Raw genomic sequence first — 24,598 nt, 5'->3', positions numbered from 1 at the left:
TTAATTTAAACATTTACATAAATCAACTCCAAAACTTTATTCATAGTAACCAATGAAATACTGCTAAGTTATTATCAAAAACATATGAATCTTAACCCAACGACTATGTCAATGAAGCCTCTACTAATAAACTGACGCACTGCTCAGGACATGAGATTTTCTGGCCAGTTCTCTAAGTAAACAAATAAATAGCTAAATAAAAATGACTCTAAGGAATACTCCACGAACAAAACCGGAGCTCACCAATAGCACTGGAAGGGAAGGAAGTCCTAACTCGTAGCCTGCTCGCCTGCAAATCCGGTTCCTACGTTGTACCGCAGACCAACGTAGGTTCCCAAAAGAGAACGTCAGTACCATTCATTGTACTCAGTGAGTCTCAACAACAGGGGGCGAAACTTTAATAACATATACATTATATGCAAAGGTTCTAAATGCATGTAAAACATAAAGCTTATAAGAATAATTCTAAATAATTGCATAATAGCAGTTTTTGAATATTCTAAAAGAATTTTTTTTCTTTTTCTTTCTTAAAAAAATATACTTCACTTTATACTTTGGGAGTTCCAACTATCCTGACTTAATTCTGTCTCAGTCACCGTGTGATCGGCACGGGTTCGATCCCAACCTGATCGAATAGGCTCAATCCACGAGATGCCACTCGCTTTATGGTTCTCAGCGCTCATGTCTCATACCTTAGCATGGCTAAGTAAATTCTCAGCAACGAGACCCTCGGCTTGTGTGCTCCCTACTTTGGCACAAGTAGTTTCAGGAAGTCAACGCCTTGGTCAGGACCCTAAGCCTGGACAATGACCCCTTCTCAGAATAAAGGATACTCCTAAAAATCTTTTCTTTCTAAAACTTCTTCTTGTGACTTTGCAAGTCTAAATCATTTATACATACTCACATTGGTATCCTTAAATGTAAGGCATGTGTCACGACCCGGATTTTTTATCCTCGGGAGTCGTGATGGCGCATACTAGTGAAAGCTAGGCAAGCCAACCAACTGAACTATCTACCTTATTTCCATTTTTAATCCGATAACGGTTAAGAGCCAACAATTAGATAACAACAGAATTGAATAAGCAGAAGACTGCATTGTAAAGATTTAATAATACTGCTAATACCAATCCATAACAAATCTACCCAAGACTGGTGTCACAACTTCACAGACTGTCTAGGAGTACTACAAATAAAGGTCTGAAAGAAATAAATACAACACTGTCTCACCAAAATAGTAAAGGGATCTAAACAGTTAATACACTTGAACTGTTACTAACAAGTAAACACAGCAAACAGAAAGTGCACGGCATCACCCTTCGTGTTTTAACACTCTCTCACCAAAACAATACACGGCATCACCCCTCGTGCTTTAACACTCTCTCACCAAATAATACACAGCATCACCCTTCGTGCTTTACACTCTTCCTCACCCAAGCAACAAACACAAGGCAAATGGGGTAAGAGAATCTATAACATCGAAATAAAATCAAGTAATAACGGAAAATCAGTAAATAAACGTACATGACAACATAACTCAATTAGAATCAGGAAAAATCAAGTACAAGTGCACGGCATCACCCTTCGTGCTTTTACTCTCGTCCTCACCATAAGAATCAATATAAACTGCACGGCATCACCCTTCGTGTTTTTACTCTCTTCCTCACCCAAGCAATATATAAAATAAAATTGTACACGGCATCACCCTTCGTGCTTTTACTCTCTTTCCTCACAATATAATCAATAGATATCAGTACGGAATGACACATCGTACGGCACGGCATCACCCTTCGTGCTTTACACTCTTTCCTCACCATATCAAACAATACACGGCATCACCCTTCGTGCTTTATCACTCTTTCTCACCCGAACAACAATCACAGATAAGGGGCAAGGAAGTAAACTGGATAATAATGGGGATTCCAATAAGGGCACAATAATTAACAATAAAATTCCTGGCAAGGAATATATCAACAATTTCACAATTATCTCCGCAAGGGAATAAATCAATAATTCTTTCTCTTTCTTTCATTTCTTACTTAGTAATTCATTTTATAACTTGAGCCAACGCTCCTCAAATATTAAATATCACCATTTCTTTCACATGCCCTTCACAACATATAGAAGTCATCATTTAATCATGGAAGATATAACAAAATTCGAATATTCGCAATATAAGGACTCACGGTCATGTTAGACACCAACGTATAGATACTCGTCACCATGCCTATACGTCGTACTCAATAAAAATTATAGGAATTAATTCCATATGAAATTCTACATTTTCCATTAAAAATCCGAAATTGCACTAAAAATTAGCCAGTGGGGCCCACATCTCGGAACCCGATAAAAATTACGGAATATGAAACTTCATCCAACCACGAGTCCAACCATACCAATTTTACCAAAATCCAACATCAACTCGACCCTCAAATCTTCAAATTAAACTAAGAGAGTTTTCAAGATTTTTCCAACTAAAATCACCAATTAGATGCCAAAACTAGTAATAGATTCGGGTAATCTAACCAAAATTAAGTTAAGAACACTTACCCCATTGTTTTTTTTTTGAAAATCTCCCGAAAATCGCCTCCCCGAGCTCCAAATTGGTAAAAATGGAAAATGGGTTCGTCCTATTTTCAAAACTTAACATTCTGTCCAGAATTTTCGAGGTTATTGTTCACGCGTTTTTACTGTTCATGGGACTGTTCACGGTAATGTTCATGGGTACTGTATACGGGATACTGTTCATATATACTGTACACGATTACTGTACACGGAGTACTATTCATAGGTACTGTTCACGGGATACTATTCATGGGTACTGTTTCTGCAATTTTTTGCAATTTTCCTACGTCCGAAATCACTCCGAAACACTCCCGAGCCCTCGGGGCTCCTAACCAAACACATACAATAACTCAACAACATCCTACGAACTTAACCGTGCGATCAAATCGCCAAAATAACGTCATATACCACGAATTAAGCTTTAAAATCTAAGAATTCTTTCAAATTTCATAAAACATCAAAATTTTCCATTTTGAGTCCGAAACACGTCAAACGACGTCCGTTTTCAACCAAACTTTATAGAAAGTGCTTAAACCATATATAAGACCTGTACCGGGCGTCAGAACCAAAATACGGGCCCGATACCATCACTTTCTAATCAAATTTCATTTCCATTTTCTTTAAATATTTTCAGAAATCAATTTTACTCAAAAATTCATTTCTCGGGCCTGGGATCTCGGAATTTGATTCCGAGCATATGCCCAAGTCCCATATTTTCCAATGGACCTCCCGGGACCGTTTACCTAAAATGTTGACCGAAAATTTATTCATTTTAATATCAAAACTTAGCAAATTTTCACAGAATTTCATATTTGAGTTTCCGGCTACGTGTCCGGACTGTGCACGCAAATTGAGGCAACTGTAAATGACGTTTTCAAGGGCTCGGAAGCTCGGAATGGATAAGAAAACAGTGATGACCCTTTGGATCGTCACAGTATGACATAAGAATGGAATAAACATTCAAAAGTATTTATAAAGATTCTTGATCCTTCATGAATTTTCAACATGAAGATGGCATATAAGAATAACATAAAAATCTAAAATTTATGCACATAAATCCAAATAATCATCTAAACTTTAGCTAGAAAATAATTCTAAGCTAATAGGCACTTACTACTCCAATTAAGTATATATTAACTCTTTTATGCAATTCATCAAACACCTTGTGTGCGTGCTTTTGTGAGTTAAACCACTTTAGTAAAGGGTTATATCAACTCACCTCAAAATTCCTTGAGCCAATACGTAGACCTCAATCCAATTTATACCCGTCAAACAATCGATTCTACAGCAACCAGTGCATTTTAATCCATTTTAAAGTTTCACACCTAAACATGAAATTTACTGTTGATATAGAGGAAGAAGAGAATTAACTATTCAATTCTTACATGTTACTACTTTAGGATAATTGACAATAGGAAATTTTATATACCTGAGTTCAAGAATAAGTGAGTTATAATGAACCCTAAAATTTTTCCGTGCGTGAGAAATTCCTGGCTGCCTCTGTTCGTAAGGCTTTAAGTTTTCTATGCCTGGCTTGAATAAACAAAACATTAGTTCTATATTGCTTTAAGGCTTTAAGCCTTTGCTTTTTGAATGACACACGTTTCTTACCCTTTCCAAGCTTTAAGCCCTTTTTTTTGTTTTATTATTTTTGTCTTTTTGTTTTGTTTTGCCTTAACTAATAATTAATGATACCCAGTTTTAAATATTACTGATATTAAAATTATTAATATTCTCCTAATTGTATATCCAATATTAATAATAATAATTCAGTTCTATAATTAGCGTATCTTGAAACTTTTATAAATTTGAGGAGTGTTACAATTTATTCCCTCTTCGTCAAAATTTAATCCAATGCCGAACGATTTTTCTTGATTTGGTGCACATGCTCTTTCTCCTATGGCAGCAATATCATCAAACAGTGTGTCGTAGCGAAACCATATGAGCAAAAGATTTTTGTTCCTAAATATTTTATGTGGAGCATTCTCTTGTACACAAATTCAAAGCCACTTTAAGCTAAAAGAGAAATTTAGCAATGCAAAAAAAAAAAAAAGAACGACACATATAGCAATATGAAAGATGTACCTTAATTTTTCCCTCCCACCAATCATCATCTGCTATGATTGTATTTTTTGTGGCATCCTATCTTAAACCTGTCTCTCCTTTCGTCAACGGCTTAAAAAGTGTTCCTTTGGTTTTCATGTAATCCCAATGGTTTTTCAATTGTTTTTATTATACGCTTTTTTTGTCTTCTTTTCGAACTCATCAATTATATTTTTCACCCATCTTTAGACAATTAAGTGTTTGGTCTAATTTTCTTTCTAGTCTCTTGCTCACACAACTCAATAAATATAATATGAACTTAATCGTCCCACTTAGCATTACTTTCCGTCATGATTGAATGTAAATTATCTGAAGAAAGGAGAGACAAATATATAATTAAAGTAGAAGAAACTCCCTCAGAACAAGAGTTTATGATCAGAAATATCTCTTTAGAAGTTTTGATGAGTACTAGCTTAGCTTGTTCATGTTACACTTCATGGCATCAAGAATATTTCAAATGCTAGAAGTAACTGTAGAATTTTAATTAAACTTATATAAGACTTGTGAAACACCTATAGAAAAAACTCTTATAATTTCACTGGTCTCAAGAAAACGGAAAATAGGTGATGAACTTCGCTTCCCTATAATTTTGATTGAGTTTCAGCAAATGAATTAGTAGTTGAAATTAATTCATCTTTGCAAATGATAATACCATCACATCACACCAAATCCTAATATTTAATTAAAATGACCAATCTTTACTGTAAAAAGAATGATTTTTAACTCATAAATTAAAAAGTCCTAAATGATATCAGCAGAACAACAATTGAATAATAAACTCTGCATCTAGTCAAGTAGAACGGAATAAATTCTCAAGCAACACAAACTACACCAAATAAATCTTTATCGTCCTAACTAATATCACCAAAACAAGAATCATATATTACATTTAAAAAAGCTCATTAGAAACTAAACAAAAGATCACCTAGTCGATTCCGATATTAAAAATGAAAACAGGGATAAGTTTGATTTCCGGTATAAGTAGAGAAATCTGTGTACTAAAGAATGGTGAGAAGCTGTAGAACTAAAACTAACACTAGTAGTACTAACAATACTAGAAGAAGAGAATGACCAAGAAATGAGGGTACTATTATCTCTATAACTAAAAACACTAAAAATAGGGCTTAGGAACACAAGAAACAAACCAAAGCGAAAAATAACTATCTTCCTTTCTTGGAGAAGAACCCAAGTAACAATGACGCCATAATATCAATAAATTATCACGATTACAATAAGGACTGAGAAGAACTTACAATGAGGATTGATTTCTACTGATATGCTTGAGAAAAAGTGCAGAAAAAATAAAAATAAAGCAGAGAGGAAGAGGAAAGAAGATGACTGGCTGTCTTCAAAAGTGAAAGAAACAGGTGAAGTAGATATTTTAGGGTTATTTGACCGAGAGTAATTTTGGTATTACGAAAACATAAGAAAGTTGGTCAAACTAAAATGACTTTTAAGCTAAAATTGGAGAAGTTAGGGTCAGCCAACTTATTGCTTTTGGTTTTTTTACGCACTTTTTAGCTTTTTTTTAAACATTTTTTTTTGCCAAACACTCAAAAAAAAGTGTAGTTTTTAAACCCATCCAAATATCCTCGTAGATATTTGCACAGCTTTTACAATGGGGAAGTTACACCGTATATCCCCTTTAAAGAACCATTAACACACTATACTTCGATTATAAAATTACATGTAGTACACATCAATTAATTACCACATATACCTATTTAGTTAAAGGAAAATAACTACCTAATAAATATATCCCCTAAATTAAAGGAAGCTATATATACAAGGCAAATCCATTCAAAATCTTATTCTATCCGTTTCAAACTTGGACTAAAATTAAAGAAGAAAAAAGGATTATCCATTAAATATTTTTTTTTACTATGGAAAACTTTGTCTCTATAGAAGTTTATCTTCTTCTATACAATAAAACAAATACAGTAAACTAATCATTGTATACTATTAAAGAATGTTGATACTCTAAGTAAATAATATATATACAATAAATATAAACAAAAGTATGTTTGATTTGAATATTGTATTTCAAATTAGAATATTGTGGCATGTTTGGTTTGAATGTTGTATTCCAAATTTTAAATATTATGGTATATTTGATTTGAATACTATATTCTAAATTAGAATATTGTGATATGTTTAGTTTTGGATATTGTATTTTTTATTAGAATATTATGATGTATTGGTTTAAATACTATAGCATGTTTGATTTGAATATTGTAATTTTAATTAGAATATTGTGGTGTATTAGTTTGAATAGTATATTTTAATATTTCTGTAGTTTAGATATTGTATCCCAAATTAAAATATTTTTATCTTATTTTGACTTTTCTTTTGATTACATAGATATAAGAGAAAAATAAAAAAGATAAAACACTTCGTCTAACAAATAAATGGTAAAGAGGTATTGTCTTGCACAAAACAAATGCTCTATTTTCATATTCTTCCTCCTTCTGCACCCACATGTCATAGGAAAGAATAGAGAGGGTTGTTTATCTGAAACAAGAAATCATTGGAGTTCAGATGTTTCGGTAAAAAATTATAATCCTAATTCCTTGGGATGATAAAGTATTTTAAGAGATTTATCCGGTTGGAGTGAGAGATAATCTAATCCTTAAAAGATGTGATTTGTTTAATGACATATAATGATATTAAAAATATAAAAAGTAAATAAAGTTTTATAAAGTAGGTATAAAATATAAAACAAACATTTTAAATGTATATGGAGTTAACTGTGTTTTCAATAGGTATAGAGTGTAGATTTCTTTTTTTACAAATAGGGACAAAATTGATGGTTAAAAAGGAACATTTGGGTAAATCTGGATGTTTGTACCAAACTATATTAACTCATTATGGTTAATTAATTGAATTAGATGAGAATGCATATAATTTATCATGGTTAAATGATCAAAGTCCATATGCAAAATACATGTCATGTATCTATTGGTTTGGTGTAAACAACCGGTGCGGATAAGTTTTTTCCGAACATTTGGGTATTATCACTTTTAAATGCATTGGGCCAGATATTGTGTCGGCTGGCCCATTTTCTAGCCCAGATCACGATGGTTTTTAGTTAAATATACAAAAACCCTAATCCCCTGTTCTCCATAGCCACAGACGGAGCACAGAGCAGCCAGAGAGGGAGAGAGGAAGAGGGTCGTAGAGAAAATGGTGACCTACAAAGTAAGCTTTTAAAGTTTCTTTTTTTTTCCCCCATTTCTTGCGGTTCAGTTGATAACTCTAATTTTTTTTTTTTTTTTGTGTGTGTGTGTGTATGTGTGTTTTATTGTTGTTTGGCAGTTTCATCAGTACCAGGTGGTGGGCAGAGCTCTGCCAACAGAGAATGATGAGCACCCAAAGATCTACCGCATGAAGCTTTGGGCTACCAACGAGGTCCGTGCCAAATCCAAGTTCTGGTGAGTATCACAACTCATTTTTGACAGTGAGCGCAGTCTTAGTATAAAAATATTACTAGATAGTTGAATATGTGTGTTGGAAAATGATTATTACTGAATTATAATGTGCTGCATGATTTTATGGAAAAAGGTACTACTTGAGAAAGCTGAAGAAGGTGAAGAAGAGTAATGGGCAGATGCTGGCTATTAATGAGGTATGATCTTGATATCTATGTATTTATGGATTTTACTGCATTTCTGGTACTTTTTAAGTACACTAATGAATCATGAGTCATCAACTACGCCTCAATGCCAAATCACTCCTTTATTTGGGCTTTGGTTCGGCTTTGCTTCAAAAAGATTACATAGGGTAATTTGTCTGTTTTCCCAAAAATTGATTTCGTGCTTGACCATGTATCTATTGCCTCTTTGTTATACATCTTTTTAGTCAGTTAAATAGGAAATGTAAATGCTAGCTTATTGGATAGCGGTGTCTGCTGATTGTTGAGGTGTATTCTAAACAATTGACCTACCAATTAGAATGAGATGATGGCATTTAGATTTTGACCTTGTGGAGGCAGTTTTATTTCTACTACAAGATATTTGCAGGTTTATAAGACCTATGTTTGGAAAGCTTTGTGTTGCAAATGTGGCACATACTATTTCTTACATGCTGATTATGTTTTACCTATTAGATGGAATTGTTGGTTTCATGTTCTGTTTGCCATACTTTTTCAATTCTGTCGTTTCTTCTGTCAATGTATTGTATAACAGCGGTGTCTGGGCAGTGTTTCTGTCTGTGCATATCACGAACTGTACTGTTGCTTCTGCTGCTTCCACGATTCCTGCTCTTACAAGTTACAACAGCACTAGCTTTACTGTCCACCACTCTGCATAGAGGGAGGCTTTGGTTTTGAATTGTAAAGTTACAAATTTCTTAACGGTGCTTGGTGCTCTTAGAATCCAGAACATATTATACTGTTGTTACTTATCTACACACACACACACTCACACATTCTGTAGCTAATTTGCATGATAAAAGAGGTGAATTTTGGTGATATTATTCTCTTAATTAATCTCTTGGAGATGAGGGTTCAAGTTGCTTTGATGGATGTAATGATGGAAGCAAGTCGAGGACAAGATGCGTAGTCAAGGATGTGAGCTAGTATATAATATATGTATGGTTATAGATGATGGGGAGAGAGAGGGCAGGGGACTCAAAACCCTGTTATGGGGCTTCTGGAACTTCACTTTAGAAGTGGTATATGACTTGCTTGAATGGTTGACTGAAATGTTATTTTTGTCTGTAGATCTTTGAGAAGAATCCAACTAAGATCAAGAACTATGGTATATGGCTACGTTATCAGAGTAGAACTGGGTACCACAACATGTACAAGGAGTACCGAGATACCACTTTGAATGGAGCTGTGGAACAGATGTACACTGAGATGGCTTCACGTCACAGGGTCCGCCATCACTGCATCCAGATCATCAAAACAGCCACTATTCCAGCTAAGCTGTGTAAGAGGGAGAGCACCAAGCAGTTCCATGATTCCAAAATCAAGTTCCCGTTGGTGTTCAAGAAAGTTCGGCCACCTAGTAGGAAACTCAAGACAACATATAAGGCTACCAGACCCAACTTGTTCATGTAACATGTTAGGTCATAAGTTAATTGAGAAGCAACTTTGACTTTATGCAAAATTTGTTGTGCTAGTTGGCAAGTTTGACATCAAACTAAAACCTTTACGTCTTTTTCTTTTATTATATTTCTAGCCTTTTAGGTATTGGACAATCTCTTCCTTTTTAAGTCCTAAAAAATTGTTTGCTTCGACAGTTTCAGTTAAAGTTCTATGTGTTCTGTCAAGGTTGGTTTTGTCAGTTTGTTGTCGTGATTTTGTTATAGTATTTTGATGATAGTTGTCATCAACTTGATGCATACAGTTGACTAGTGTGCCACCACTTTCCTGATGAACAGATTGTGGTATCAGTAAAGCTGATGCCAACAGTAGTATCATAGGAAGCTGGAAAAGATCTAATGTGACACCATTATCCTGGATAAGCAAAAGATTCTGTACCAGTGAAGTTGATCCCATTGTTTATCTGGAAAGTGTCATATTAGGCATCTTTTCCTGCTTCCCTTGCGATGATCTTTCTGTTGATGCGGCATATTAGGCATCTTTGTCTGGTGGTGTAACTGGTAAAGTTATTGCGATGTGATCTGGAGGTCATGAGTTTTAGCCGTGAAAACAGCCTTTTGCAAAAAATGCAGGGTAAGACTGCGTACAATAGGTTCTTGTGGTCCTTCCTGGACCCATTCATAGCGGAAGCTTAGTGCATCGGGCTGCTCTTTTTATTTATCGATATTCAAGTAGTGCCATGAGATAATAGATCTCCATGAGGAATGCAAAACTGGAAAATGTATCTTGGTTAGTCTAACGGTTATTCAGTGTTTCATTTAAGATCAACAGGGGACGTGAAATTGAAGGATACACAGCTGACGAAGTTCATTTCAGCTTCTAATTTCAAATAGCACAATGTTTGAGATGGAACAGAAAAATCCTATGATATCGTTATCCAAAAGCACAAAGTCCCTCTCTATGATGCCATAAAAAATTCTATCTTTAATCAAGTGGATCGTTCCTTGCCTAAAACTAAGGAGGGAAACAGTAACAATTTCAGTTTTTGTTTCCTTAGAAACTATGACATTAGAAGATATATTGAAATTCTTTAAGGTAACATTATGCAAAGGCTCCAACTTTGTCAAAGGAGTGCTCCATAATCCCTATACTTTATATCTTCGGAGAAGGGCCAAATATATCCTTCTATTATCGAAAATTGTTTAAACTTATCCTCCGTTATACTATCAGTGTGTTTGAACCCCTATCGTTATACTTTAATTCAAAACTGCCCTTAATTTTAAGGGAGAAACACGTGACAGCTCAAAAACAAAAAGCCCAACCCCATTTTAATATATCCGATCCGATAAAACCCACTCCTAATTTAACCCATTAGCCGACCCATTGGGAACTTCACTGGAAAAATATCTTATTTTTCTCTCTTAGCAAACCTTCCTCTTCCATCTTTTATTTCCTTTTCACCTATAAACAAGAACAATCTCTCACTGTTATATCATCTTTTTCTCTCCTTTGTTCCAAAATTCTCATTTTAGAAGAACAATTCATTCGAGACCATCACAAAAAGTAAGAACAACTTTCACTATCACGGAACTAGAGAGAAAAAAGTCACTATCTCAATTACTGTGTAGTAACCTCTAAAAAGGCTTGACTTCCTTCATCTTCATTGCTCGATTTTTCGCTATCTGCTTCTCTATCTCTTTTTACCCATTCAATTAGAATGGAACCACGGAGATGTATTTGTCACAGAAATACACCCACCATCATTATCACATTTTGTTTCTTATTGTGGGATGATGCTATTGATTGGACATGTGTAAGAATAAGCACAACGATTAGCTGGAAACATCAATTCCAAAAAATAAAATGTTGAGCATCAATTGCAGTGATATTTGTAAGTAAAATTGACAAAGACAGTGAGTACGAAAAATAGACCCACTTCCTCCATTTTTTTGGTTCGATCGGTTGGTTCGTATGAAAAAGGTTATGGGTTTTCTGAGATGGAGCTGTAGGGATGGTGGAAAATTGAAGAATGATCACCTATAACTATTCAATCAGTAAAATATGAAAGAAATTCATATGCGGTTGCCATCGGTTCACCGGCTGGAACATCGGAAATATCGACGATGAAAAAAATTACATTGATGAAGTCAAATACACAAATATAACTTTTTTCCCTGTACTAATGTTTATCGAAGATTGTTTTGGATTTGATTGGGAAATAAAGGAAGATGCAGCGGATACTACGAAGAAGAGAATGGGGGGATATGGGTCGGCTAGTGGGTTAAATTAGGGGCGAGTTTTAATTGGATCGGATATTTAAAATTGGGGTTGGGCTTTTTGTTCTTCAGCTGCCGCGTGTCCCTCCGTTAAAGTTGAGGGCAATTTTGAACTAAAGTATAACGGTAGGGGTTCAAATACATTGATAGTACAACCAAGGATAAGTTTAAATAATTTTTGATAGTAAAAGGATATATATAACCCTTTTCCGTTATATCTTTCCTGACCAAAAAAAAAAAAAAGAAAAAGACAAAAAAACTAAATGTGCACCCTAAAATTGTAATCACAAATTAATTTAATATAAATATTTCAATATAAGAGTCTCCTCAACTAAATTGAAAAAAGAAAGAATATAATAAAGGCACATACCTTTACCACATACTCATCAATTACGTTATTTCCAAAATATAATAAAAGGAGGTTAGTTTTATTATTTTCTCTTATGCAAGAGGTACACATACTCATCAATTACGTTATTCCCAAAATATCGTTCTAAATGAATCAACACATCCTCGTATCATAGGAAAAGAATGCAACTTTTACAATGTTTACTCCAATCAACTACTAATAACACGTAATTAGAAATGTAAAACACATATTGATGCAGGGATTAGTTAGAAATATTTTATTCTTCATCTTCGTATTTACTAATATACGAATATTAGTAATATAGTCATTGTTACTATATTTGCTAATATAGTCATTGTTAAATCAATTGGAAGTCCACTTTGTTTATAACTGGATTCGAAGAGCATATTCTCAAAAAACAAACTATAGGTAGCTGAGTTTGTATTTGATATAATATTCTGACCCTGACCAATAAATTATTTTTGTCCTTCCTTTTGTGTTTGTACATTGACGACTATTCCGTGATTCTTAAGCAGAGAAGAAAAAAAAGATTTAAAAATGGCGCCGGTGCCTGAGGAAACAACTGCGATAGATTACGTGATGGAGGCAGCTTCTGGTGCACACTTTTCCGGTCTCCGATTTGATGGCCTTCTCACTTCTGGCTCTGCTTCTCCACGCGCTTCTCCTACTCACACTCCCACGCACTTCTCCACCACTATCCCTCTTGATTCCACTACCCCTAAACAGCCTTTCGTTATCGGTACTTCTTCAAATTCTCAATTAATTATCGAAACTTTTTGTTTTTGTTTTCCGGTTTGAATTAAATACGTGTTAATTCTGGACTATTTGAGAATTGGCTTTATGAACTTTTAGTATTATTTTGCTGTAATACTTTAGGCCCATACCATTTGAAGAAATTTTGGTTGGTAATATGAGTCGTTTAATTTTCATTTGGCTCTGTTCATGTTTCAACAATAACAGCTACCCAGTATTCTGTTCACATTTCATTCCATCAATTTAGTGGTTTGCTGACAATTCTACTAGATTAAATTGGGTTTGAGTTAATAGGAATGGGCATAGAGGATTTTATATGACTGACCCCCCTAGTTTAGGCTTCAGGCGTAGTCGATTGATTGATTGTTTTGAATGTAATGTTGTTTTTTTCAAATGATTCTTGAGCTTTTGCTCTGTGTATCCAATTATTTCAAGAATTCAGTGGGAAATTTCACTACTTGAAATGGGTCCAAAAAGCAGAAAAGATATAGAGAATTCATACAAAACAATAAATTATTGTTTTTACTTTTTTGGGTTTATTCATGGAGATTCTGTTATACCAATTTGACCTAATATTTGTTCTATTATTCTCTGGGGGGTTTTTGAGCAGGGGTTTCTGGAGGTACAGCATCAGGTAAGACGACAGTGTGTGACATGATCATCCAACAACTACACGATCATCGTGTCGTGCTTGTTAATCAGGTTTGTTTTGTGTTCTTGTCTTTGCTTACTTATTGATTGCTGACATGTTTTGATAGTTGTCAAAGCCACGGAAAGCATAATGTTACAATGGAAGAGGGTTGCTCCAGTGTGGTGGGATCTCCCCCCCCCCCCCAACAAAACACACACACACACACAAAGGAATACATTGTTCTGAAGGTGGCATTACGAATTATTTACAGTGTTCACGAATCCCAATAAAAACTACATACTCTTTCACAAATTGGTACCACATATCTGGTGTACCTAAATTTAGTTTCTGATTGTTTGGATTTAAGTAAGGATGCATACACATCCTCTTCATCATGAGGGATTTCTCAGGTAAGTTTATTTGATTGAAATGTTAAATTTTTTTGTGACGAAATTTGATGATTATGCAGGATTCTTTCTACCGCGGTTTGACGCCTGAAGAAATGAAACGTGTCCATGAGTATAATTTTGATCATCCAGGTAATGCGATCTCCACAGATGTAACTGTTTAGCTGGTGAAGATCCGGAAATTAGTGCTCTTTTACTTCTCTGGACTTGGTTGAACTTTCAGTTAACCAACCTCTGGCACTATTATGTGCAGGAGCATGAGTTCTAACTTCGGAATAATATAATGATTTACTTTCAGATGCTTTTGACACTGAGCAGCTCTTAGAGTGCGTTGAAAAGTTAAAATCTGGCCTGTCAGTCCAAGTCCCAATATATGACTTTAAAACCCATCAAAGATGTTCAGACAGCTTCCGCCAGGTATATATTTGTACCATGTTACTGTTGCATTGTTCTGTTTCCCTCCTTTTATCTCTTTTCACGAGAACATTTCATACCGACAACCGTGCTCCACATTTAAGTTCATTGGAAAGCATTTAGTAGTTTGAAATTTGCCGACTCACATGCATGTTCTCAGTTTGCTGATTTTACTTGGATCTCGGTTCTTATTGCTTTTTATTTCTTCGATAAGGATCACGGTTCTAATTGCTTCAAAGGATCATTTAAGACCTTTAAGCTTATTGCCTTATCCGTAGTCTCTGTAGGAGTAATGAGATTTTCCCTGTTGGTTTGTATCAGCTTGTATATGCTGCACAGTTCTTTCATTTTTACATGGCTCACCTGTGACCCACCAATTTTGTTTCTCATTGGTCTATAAGATGTTGTGCTTCTGTTTCTCTTATGAAGAGAAATCTGATAGAAAATAATGCATACCGCTGTCTAGTTGAGTTTCTTTTGTGTTTGTTTGTTCTTTTTTTAGCAACTTAACAAATCTTTAGCATGAAAATTCTGCCAGGTGAATGCATCTGATGTTATCATCTTGGAGGGTATTCTTGTTTTCCATGACTCGCGTGTCCGCAATCTGATGAATATGAAGATTTTTGTTGATACAGGTTCCACTTCTTTAAATAATTTTGGCGCACTGTAGCTTACTGCGGTGCATCATCTATTCCAGCTTATCATCTTCACCCATGTTGCTGTTGTCATCATATTTCTTTTGCTTTGCACACATGTTCCATCAAGCTTATAATAAGCTTCAATTGCATGCCAATTCATAAAGTGTTTTAACTTTTAAGCTTTTACCAACCGTGCAATCGAATGTGATAGGCATTTATTTTCATTTTTTAACTTATCAACACTTTAACTCCCTAGAAAGATATTCTTCTTATGGCTGATTTCTAGATTTTAGAAAAGAAGAGTTGACTATGTTATTTTCTCAATGTAAGAATTAACTTCATCATTATTATTTGCATCTTCTTGATGCCATTAATGAAATCACTTCACTTAAAAAAAAAATTAACTTCATGGTTTTCAAGCATTGATTGGAGAAATAATCATCTATAAAAGGTTTACTTTAATAACACTTTATCATGGCTAGAATGAAACTCCGGATCTCCATCTTGTGATGTTGTCGTGGTTTCAAAATCATTATGTTTCACCCTGACTGAAATGATATTCATTAGTTTATAGATGTGTAGTGTGTATTCTCCAGCCATATGTGAGCAACAGAATCTTTCACTAGGGAATTAGAAGCACTAACCAAGTTGTGGGAAACTTTACTTGTGCATGTATGTGCCCTCCAAGAAAATGTTCCTATTACACGTATTATCAGCTTGCACGGGGGAACTAGAAGTAAATAAAAAGTTGATTAGACCATACCTTTATAATGTTTAGTCCAAATTTTACGTAGTAGAGAACAACCTGTACTATCTCACTGTATCTTACATGAAATTCCATCTTATTTTAACTCGGGGATATATTACAACAAAGTTTCTGCCTCTTCTTTAGCTAAAACAAGATATGTTTGATTATATTTAGATGAAATTCAGTTCATATCAATACATAAACACCAAAAAGAAAGTAATAAGTAAATAAAAGTTATAAATTGAAACTACATATAGTAACTAAAGTTGCTTAATTAAGTTTAACCTTATTTGCTTAAATAAATTGAGTCTGCATGTAGGTTGCCTTAGTACGTTTAATGGAAGCTAGTAATTTGCTTTAATCCCCTTTACTACTGGTGTTAGTTTATTAATTTACATACTGAACTATAGTAGATTACCAAAAACTTGTTATCTTTTCCATCTAGAGTCTCTTCAACTTAGAAAAAGGTGAATTTTGTGTATTCTTTATCTTATCATCCTGTGGAATTTTTTCATTTGGAGAGTTATACACACTTAATGGCTGATAGGGTATTATTTAGTTTTACCGCATTGAAACTATCTCAAAGCTTTTCTTGTCTCCTTTTGAAAGTTGTCTTTAGAATGGCAGAAATCATTTTTTTTAGTCTTGCTTGCACTTTACGGGTGATAATTATCTTATGCTAGATGCTGATGTGAGGCTTGCTCGTAGAATAAGACGTGACACAGTGGAGAGGGGTAGAGACATAAACTCAGTACTTGAACAGGCAAGCATTACTTTCTTGAAATATGTCATACTGCAGTTAGTCCAATTTTTGGGATCAATTGTCTTTTTGTCTGCAAAGTTTTCTAGGTTATTCTTTTAAATTTGAAAAGGAAAAAGCTAACTATTGTCCTTGTTCCTTTTGCGGTTCAGATTATTTCTTCTTCTGCATGGCTTGAGCTTATTAAGAACTTCAAATCTTCTTAATATGAGATTCTTTCTCTTTATTCAGCAATTAGTAGTTATTCAAGATTGACATGTTCCTTTTAAAAGTTTAAACACATTTTTATATTTAATGCTGCCTATATGGCTTTAAGGTACAGTTTAACCTTAATATTTTTCTCACTCATGCAGTATGCAAAGTTTGTCAAGCCCGCTTTTGATGACTTTGTTCTTCCTTCAAAGAAGTATGCTGATGTTATCATTCCAAGGGGAGGTGATAATCATGTTGCTATTGATTTGATTACCCAACATATTCGCACAAAACTTGGGCAGCATGATCTTTGCAAGATATATCCGAATGTGTATGTTATTCAGTCGACTTTCCAGGTATGCACATCACTGTTTATAATGTAAAATGAACAATTGATCTGCTTAGATTGTTAGCTGATGTCAGATCGTTTGGGCGAGGCACCTATGTAAGACGATATCTTAGCTTAGGTTACTAGAAGTAGTTAACTCTAGAATAAAACTGGTAGTGCAAAGCGGCATTCTGTAGTATTAGTTTCCGAAGGTTAGCATAATTTACTTCTGGGCTTATTCAAAGTCAAGTGAACGCGGATGGACAAGAAGTCGAGAGAGAAAGGTGGAAGAGATCAATTTTCATTAAAGATGATCACTCATGTATCTTGAGCGAAAAGATCAAGAATTTGCCTTACAATTAGGTTTAAGTGATTGGTGAATTTGGTGTTTTCTGTACGTTTATCTACTAATGACAATTACCTTTTATTTTCTTCTGTATTACAGATTAGAGGTATGCATACACTAATTCGAGATAAAGATATTTCAAAGCATGACTTTGTTTTTTATTCTGATCGGCTTATTCGTCTGGTAATCCCAACTTTCTAAGTACTTTGGATATGACATGACTACAAGGCTAATGTCTTTAATAGGAACTTAGAAGGAAATTTCGATGATCTTCTTTTCAGGTTGTGGAGCATGGTCTTGGGCATTTGCCCTTCACTGAGAAGCAAATAGTCACTCCAACAGGTATGTTCATAAGACATTCTATGTGATTTGAAGATTTTTCTACCTTTTCTTCCTTTCAGTTTTCTCTATCATTACCTTGTGGGCAAAACTTTTCTTCTTGGAATGGATTAAGATTGTCTACCTACTTTTGAATATACTTGGAATTATTTCTCAAAAGAGAAAATATACTTGGAATTAATAAATTAGTTATTAGTTATTGTGTTAGCTTAGTCATATATGAAGTGTTCCATCCTTATCCAAAAGCCTTACATATGAAGTGTGAGCTTAACTGTAATACAGGTTTCTTAGAGGCATTTGAATACCTTGTTTCATGATTAGATGTAGATATTTTATCATTCAGAAAGCCCTTATGCTGCTTAATTTAAATGTTATCTCTTGTAAAAGAAATCAAAATGATAACAACCCCCACCCCAGCATGCGCCCAAACACCCAAAAAAGAAGTCAAAATGGTTTTAGACCCGTTTCCATCGAAAGAAATGCTTGACTAAATACTTCTCTTGATTGAGTGCAGAATAAAGCAAGAGAAACTAATGTGATATCATCTTATCCTTTTCCTGGTCATGCTATTTTGGTTTGTGTGGTCTGTCTTCTTTTTTTTTTTTTTTGAGAATGAAGTTTGCGTGGTCAATCTTGATGATTGAGCTTCATTATCTATTTGATGTGGAGCAAAGACTGCCTATACAGTTATGAGTTCTTTTCCATTCATAGGAAGTAGGAACCATATATCCATCATACCTTGTAGCCATCTTGAGGATACTTCAGTTTGCACACTCAGGATCATCTTAGCTTTCCTACTCACCCCTAAATTTACCAATCAATCAGCTTATCTTTAATCCCAAACTAGTTTGGCATAATTGCTGTAATTATTAGATTTTTTTAGGTTCTCTGATGCTGATAAGAACTACAACACCTCTACTCCTAGCGATTGTTATGAATTCTCAATATCCATGTCGCTCCAATTAGACCCCTCCAAAATCAATATTTCACTAATTTAGGTTTTCTAACACGAAATGCTCTCTACATTTGCTGTTGGCATACAAATTCTAACTAGATTAGAAGTCTCCTAGCTAACATTGGACCTAAATTTTAGTTTACCAACATGACTAACCCTTAATCCTAACTAATTAGTATTTTTATGTGGATCTTTTTCTTCCACTATACCCTATTTTGCACTAAGTTTGCATGGATTCTAAGATATTGTAGGTATTTTGAGACTACTTCCTTTGTTGTGATTTTGGCTTCCCTCAATTACCATGCTTTCACACCTATGGACTGTTGCATCCGGAGGTCGACGTAGGACATGATCAAACTATCTCAAGCGACCTCTTAATTTACCCTCTATGTGTGCTACTTGCACTTTCTTTCCAACGTCTTACTTCCCTTTCTCTTCACTTTCTGAATGTTGGGTTGACAAAAAATTTTTGTTATCTGTTCATTAGCTATTCTTTTACTTCTCAGTTTTCTGTTGCGTATCTCTCCTGCATATGAATCCAAGCTCACATTTTTGCTTGATTCAATTCCAGGGTCAGTATACACCGGTGTTGATTTTTGCAAAAAGTTGTGTGGAGTGTCCATTGTTCGAAGGTGAGTATTAGATCAGGTTTTAACAAGTTCTCTTTACCTTTGGATATATACTGGTTAAAGATAAAAAAAGGATAGAGACTGGACTGAGCTGGATCTCAATGTGTAAAAGCAAATATGTTATTGATTTTTTGGGTTTCAGTCCAGGAGTGAGAAAAAAAGAATTCGTCCGTTCTAGTAGTCTAGACTCTAGACTTGCAACAAGCAATCTTTTCTCCTCTCGTGTCTGTGTTTATTGTTCAATGGGAACAGTACCAGTTGTCTACTATCTTACTAAAGGAGTTCAGATATATAACTTGTTTCTTACTTTGCACTTTTTAATCACTTCCATACGATTGTCTCCTCATCAGAAAGACAAGGAGAACTTTGCTTTTGCTTGCTATATTTTCCCAAACATGTGTATATACACATTTCTACACAGTCAATTTGTTCTCAAGTTAAGTTCATTTTACTTCCTCCATCTTGAATTGGTAAGTTGAGTTAATTGCCCATGCAACATGTAAAGGCTAGAGCTGAAGGATTACTGTCTTTAAATGAAAATGGATATGCAAGTATAGATAAGTTCACTTGCACCCAAGGGAGTGGTCTTGTGGTGAATAAAGTGGGTACAAACCTTAGAGACCAGGGTTCAAATCTCATCATAGACAAAATTCAGGTGATTTCTTCTCATCTACCTAATGGGTAGAGTTACCCGGCATCTGCGGTGGCAGGAGGTAACATGTACCCACTGAAATAGTCGAAATGTGAGCAAGTCTATGAATGCTGGTCTTTGTTACCATCTAAAAAAAAAAAGGGTCTATGAATGCTGGTCTGCTCGAAAAGCTGATAAAGCCATCAGGAAAGTCTGGCAGATGATCCCTGCTTGTATCTTTTGGTGTGTTTGGACAGAAAGGAAGCGCAGATGTTTTGATGGGATATCAACTCCATCTCACACACTTAAGGCTAGATGTCTCTTATGGCTATTTGGTTGGCAGTATTTAGCCCCTGTAAACTAACTGCCCTATTGACTTTTGGATTTTGTCAGCTCCTTTGCTTTAGCCTAGTATTTTTGTATCAAAGCTGACTCTTTCCCTCTCTTTTCTACTTCTTGCATCTTCTTGATGCCTTTTTTTATAAAACTCATTACTTCATCAAAAAAAAAAAAAACGTTGGATCAGCACCATCATTATCAAAGGAAAAAGTGTAGATAAGTGCGCTTGTTGATGAATGTGACCCATTACTAGTATAAAGTGGTTCAGCGTATATGTTTTTCTGTTATATTGTTAAATTATTGAATAGTGTAGAGAAGTTTCTCTTTTAGGAAGATGTATACATGCGAAAATCCCAGAAAAGAAAGCATGACAGTTGACTTGGGATAATAAGTGCTAGTTTTATTGCATGTTTTGAGTTTTGATGGTTGCACACTTGCACTTAGGTAAAGATACAACAACAATGGTGCCTCGGTACCAAACAAGTTCGGGTCTGCTATATGATTCCTCATTGACCATGTTTCTCCATTTAAGCTCAACTCATGTCATCATCATACCAAATATAACATAAAAGTGAAATAAGTAAATATATATAAATAATAGTAATTCATTGAATTGTTTAAGACTTTGAAGTTCAAGGAACGCTACCTATGACATTCATGGGACAACTTCCCAAGAAATTTTTTCTTCTTTTGATTCTATCTCATCTCCTTAGGTTAGCTGTTCAAGCACTTCCTCTAGTGTATACTCTGGGTTGGACTAGTCCTTAATTAATGAGAACTTATTGTTGGACTGCTGACAATTTTGATTAAGGGATATGTAGAAACAGCCTTATAAGGCAAGGGATGTAGAAATCCAGTCCCGGTCTCTATGTCTTACAATTTGGATACTGGCATGACTCATGAGGGGTAATTGATTCTACTAGGCATTTGAAATTAGGAGGATTTTTTTTGGGGGTGGGGGTGGGGGAGATCATGGTTTATAGGTATTTATGCATCAGTAAAGCAGTTTGATGTTGTGCAGTTGGTTACTTTACTTTATTCTCAGGACAAATCAACTAGCTTAAAACTTCTGTTTATTTGCAGTGGTGAAAGTATGGAAAATGCACTTCGTGCTTGCTGCAAGGGTATTAAAATTGGGAAAATTCTGATCCACCGTGATGGTGACAATGGGAAACAGGTGATACGTTTTGTTCTTTTCCTTTTCTGCTTCCACATTGACAGGATATCATGGATAATGTGGTGATGAACTGCATCTGAGCAGCTTATATATGAAAAACTTCCAAAAGACATCTCAGAGCGGCACGTCCTGCTTCTGGACCCGGTACTTGCTACAGGTATTGTATCTTGGAACCCGTGACATCTAGCTTTTGGAAGTTCCCATAGGACGATCATTTCATTTTTGAAACCAAATCTCTTGTTTGTAGAAAAGCTGTTTTCTCCTATAGATGATCTCAGTTCTTTATCTGGGTGTTTCCTTTTGGGGTTTAGAAATCTTTCTTCTTTTGCATTGATTTATTGCTGGAAAGATAAAACAAGGGGGAAAAGAGCATGTTGAGCATGTAGATCAGGATTCTGGAGACTAAAATGTAATAGTAACAGTGTGTTTACGTGATTCTTTTACCCGGTCCTTCACCTGCGGATGAAATGTCGTGTTGTTTTGCTACCGCTGTAGATAAAAAGGAAATAGAATTTGACCCTATATCCTTTTCCTTTGAAGGTAATTCGGCTAACCAGGCAATTGAGCTGCTCATACAGAAAGGAGTACCAGAATCCCACATTATTTTCCTAAATCTCATCTCTGTGAGTTTCTTCCGTTTTATCTCAGAAACATCTGCAACTACATAACCTTTTCGTAGGGCATTTCACCATGTACTGACTTCTGCTATCTTTTTCTTTAGGCACCTGAGGGAATACATTGTGTTTGCAAACGATTCCCCTCCTTAAAAATTGTCACGTCGGAGATTGATCTGGCTTTAAATGAAGAGTATCGTGTCATACCAGGTTTGGGAGAGTTTGGTGATCGTTACTTTGGCACTGATGATTGAGACTGCACGTTTTGCAAAGAGTCTCAAGATTGATGTGCTCCAGAATTGGAACTTTAGCACCCTCCAAATGTGGATCTATGATCTGGCTCTTCTTCTGGTTTATTAACTGTTTCAGCATAAGTATAGAGAACACTCATACTGGATATTCTTAATGATGCCGGTCGATGTAAAATCTAAACGATCGCTTGCTCTATTGAAGCACATATTGTTCAATGAGGCATGCTTCTTTTAAGTGTGAATCAAATATTCTCAGATGCCTGCAACTTAGGACTCTGCTCAGACCCATGTGTGTTACTCACTTTGTGTTTTTACCAATTAAATAAATACATAACATCACTTAACCATCTTAAAAAAAGGAGACATTGTCAGGTATGAATCCCCTGCAGTAAACGATTTCTTCTTAGCTCCATGAACTGATACATGATAATGCAGACCAATACCAGAAAAAATTGAGCTGAAGACATTGATTTTAAACTTTCGTTGGCAGCTCAGGACCAAACACGTCAACATATAGGTTTTTCTTAAAAGGAAATCAATATATTGAAAAAGAGGAAATTCATAAAATTTGGGACTGCATCTTTCAATATATATAGGAGAACATCAAAATACAAAAGTCAAACTTATTCCACGTTAAATGCCAAATGAGGCCTGATCAGATGCACTCGTCATTTAATAACTCTTCTGATAAGTTAAAGGATTTTCTTGGTTAATGGTAATATCTATATTTCTTGAATAGAAAACAAAATAAAATTCAGTTCTTCCATATATAATTTAATCTAGTGGTATTACTAGTTGGAGTTAGCGGCGGACCCGGAATTTTTTGCAAGCGAGTTTAATCTTAGAAGTACATCTTAGGAGTACATAACTTTAGTCGTAAAATAGTAATTATCAAGCGGGTTCAAATAACATATTTATACAAAATTTACGCAGCTTTAATAGTAATTTATACATATACACAGTATTAATTTTTGATGAAGCGGGTTCAATTGAACCCGCTTGTCACCACGTGCGTCCGCCATTGGCTGGAGTATTCCATATAATAAGTGTATGTTAAATTCAACAAAAAAAAAAAATCGTTTTCCCAACATAATTTTTTCGTATATATACGAAATATTAAACATATTTACCCGGTTTATTTATGTTTTTTTTTATTTACAGAAAGTAACTAAAGTTCTTTATAAAATATATACGAATTCCGTCAAATCTATAATTTATCTACAACTTGAATGCATTTTTTTGTACAGAATCCGGTCAAAAACTTCAATTTACATACAATTTTTATACAACTTGTATACAATTATATTAGTTGTATATATTTTCTGCACCCGACATATAAAATATATAAGTACAATTTATTTATGTTTTTTTCTTCGAATTTCAATCTGAAATTCTAACCAAAACCACCTCGAATCTTCACCATATTCGCTCAAAATTGAGATATAAACTCCAAAGAATATCTCCAATCATTTGCACACCACCCAATCTAAACAATCCTTAATAATTTGGCAAAATTTAATTTCTGAATTCAAAGCTTTAAACCTTTTTAAGGGCTATCAATGGAGTTTTTAATGAATTAACGGAAAAGGTCGAAATATGCCAGTGAACTATGCGAATTAAGACAAATATGCCCGTCGTTATTAGTTTGGCCCAAATATGTCCAAATTACATATTTGGGCCAAACTAATAACGACGGACATATTTGTCTTAATTCGCATAGTTCAGTGGCATATTTGAATCTTTTCCGACGAATTAATAGAGTTTGGTTCCAAAACCTTTCTTCCATAGGCGAAAAAGCTGAATAATTCGATTCCTGGAAGTATTAAAATTTGTCCTTTTGGTTTTGATTATTGTATTTAGTTGAATTTTGAAGAATTATTTGATTGATTAAACAATCAGGCATGAGAAAAAGAAAGAGGAAGAGAGAAAATGGGGAAAATTAGGTTCTAATATATAGTATTTTATATATAATTGGTGGTAAATAAATTTAAAAAGTAGTATAAATAAGTAAAAATTCGCAAAATATATTGACGTCATTCCATGGGCTAAATCCAAGATGAGTTAGGTTGTAGCCCATAGAAATAAGGT

At 34.7% G+C, this 24,598-nt stretch overlaps 2 protein-coding genes across 2 annotated transcripts; both read left to right on the top strand.

Moving 5' to 3' along the window:
- Positions 1–7,708: 7,708 nt before the first annotated feature.
- Positions 7,709–9,939, top strand: LOC104210311 (large ribosomal subunit protein eL20-like). The gene is made up of 4 exons (XM_009759177.2): positions 7,709–7,863; positions 7,981–8,096; positions 8,227–8,290; positions 9,386–9,939. Exons 1-4 carry the CDS (start codon positions 7,849–7,851, stop codon positions 9,725–9,727), a joined length of 537 nt encoding a protein of 178 aa, XP_009757479.1. The 5' UTR covers positions 7,709–7,848; the 3' UTR covers positions 9,728–9,939.
- A 2,858-nt stretch (positions 9,940–12,797) lies between these two features.
- LOC104210309 (uridine/cytidine kinase UKL1, chloroplastic) lies at positions 12,798–22,726 on the top strand. The gene is made up of 14 exons (XM_009759176.2): positions 12,798–13,097; positions 13,722–13,813; positions 14,212–14,281; positions 14,448–14,566; positions 15,102–15,198; positions 16,633–16,712; positions 17,063–17,257; positions 17,675–17,758; positions 17,857–17,917; positions 19,441–19,501; positions 21,552–21,645; positions 21,730–21,802; positions 22,186–22,268; positions 22,367–22,726. Exons 1-14 carry the CDS (start codon positions 12,896–12,898, stop codon positions 22,511–22,513), a joined length of 1,458 nt encoding a protein of 485 aa, XP_009757478.1. The 5' UTR covers positions 12,798–12,895; the 3' UTR covers positions 22,514–22,726.
- The last annotated feature ends 1,872 nt before the right edge of the window (positions 22,727–24,598 follow it).

Source organism: Nicotiana sylvestris, chromosome 6 (genome assembly GCF_000393655.2).
Source record: "Nicotiana sylvestris chromosome 6, ASM39365v2, whole genome shotgun sequence".
Lineage (NCBI taxonomy): Eukaryota > Viridiplantae > Streptophyta > Magnoliopsida > Solanales > Solanaceae > Nicotiana > Nicotiana sylvestris.
Note: the sequence above shows the minus strand (reverse complement) of the source record. Positions and strands in the feature narration are given on the sequence as shown.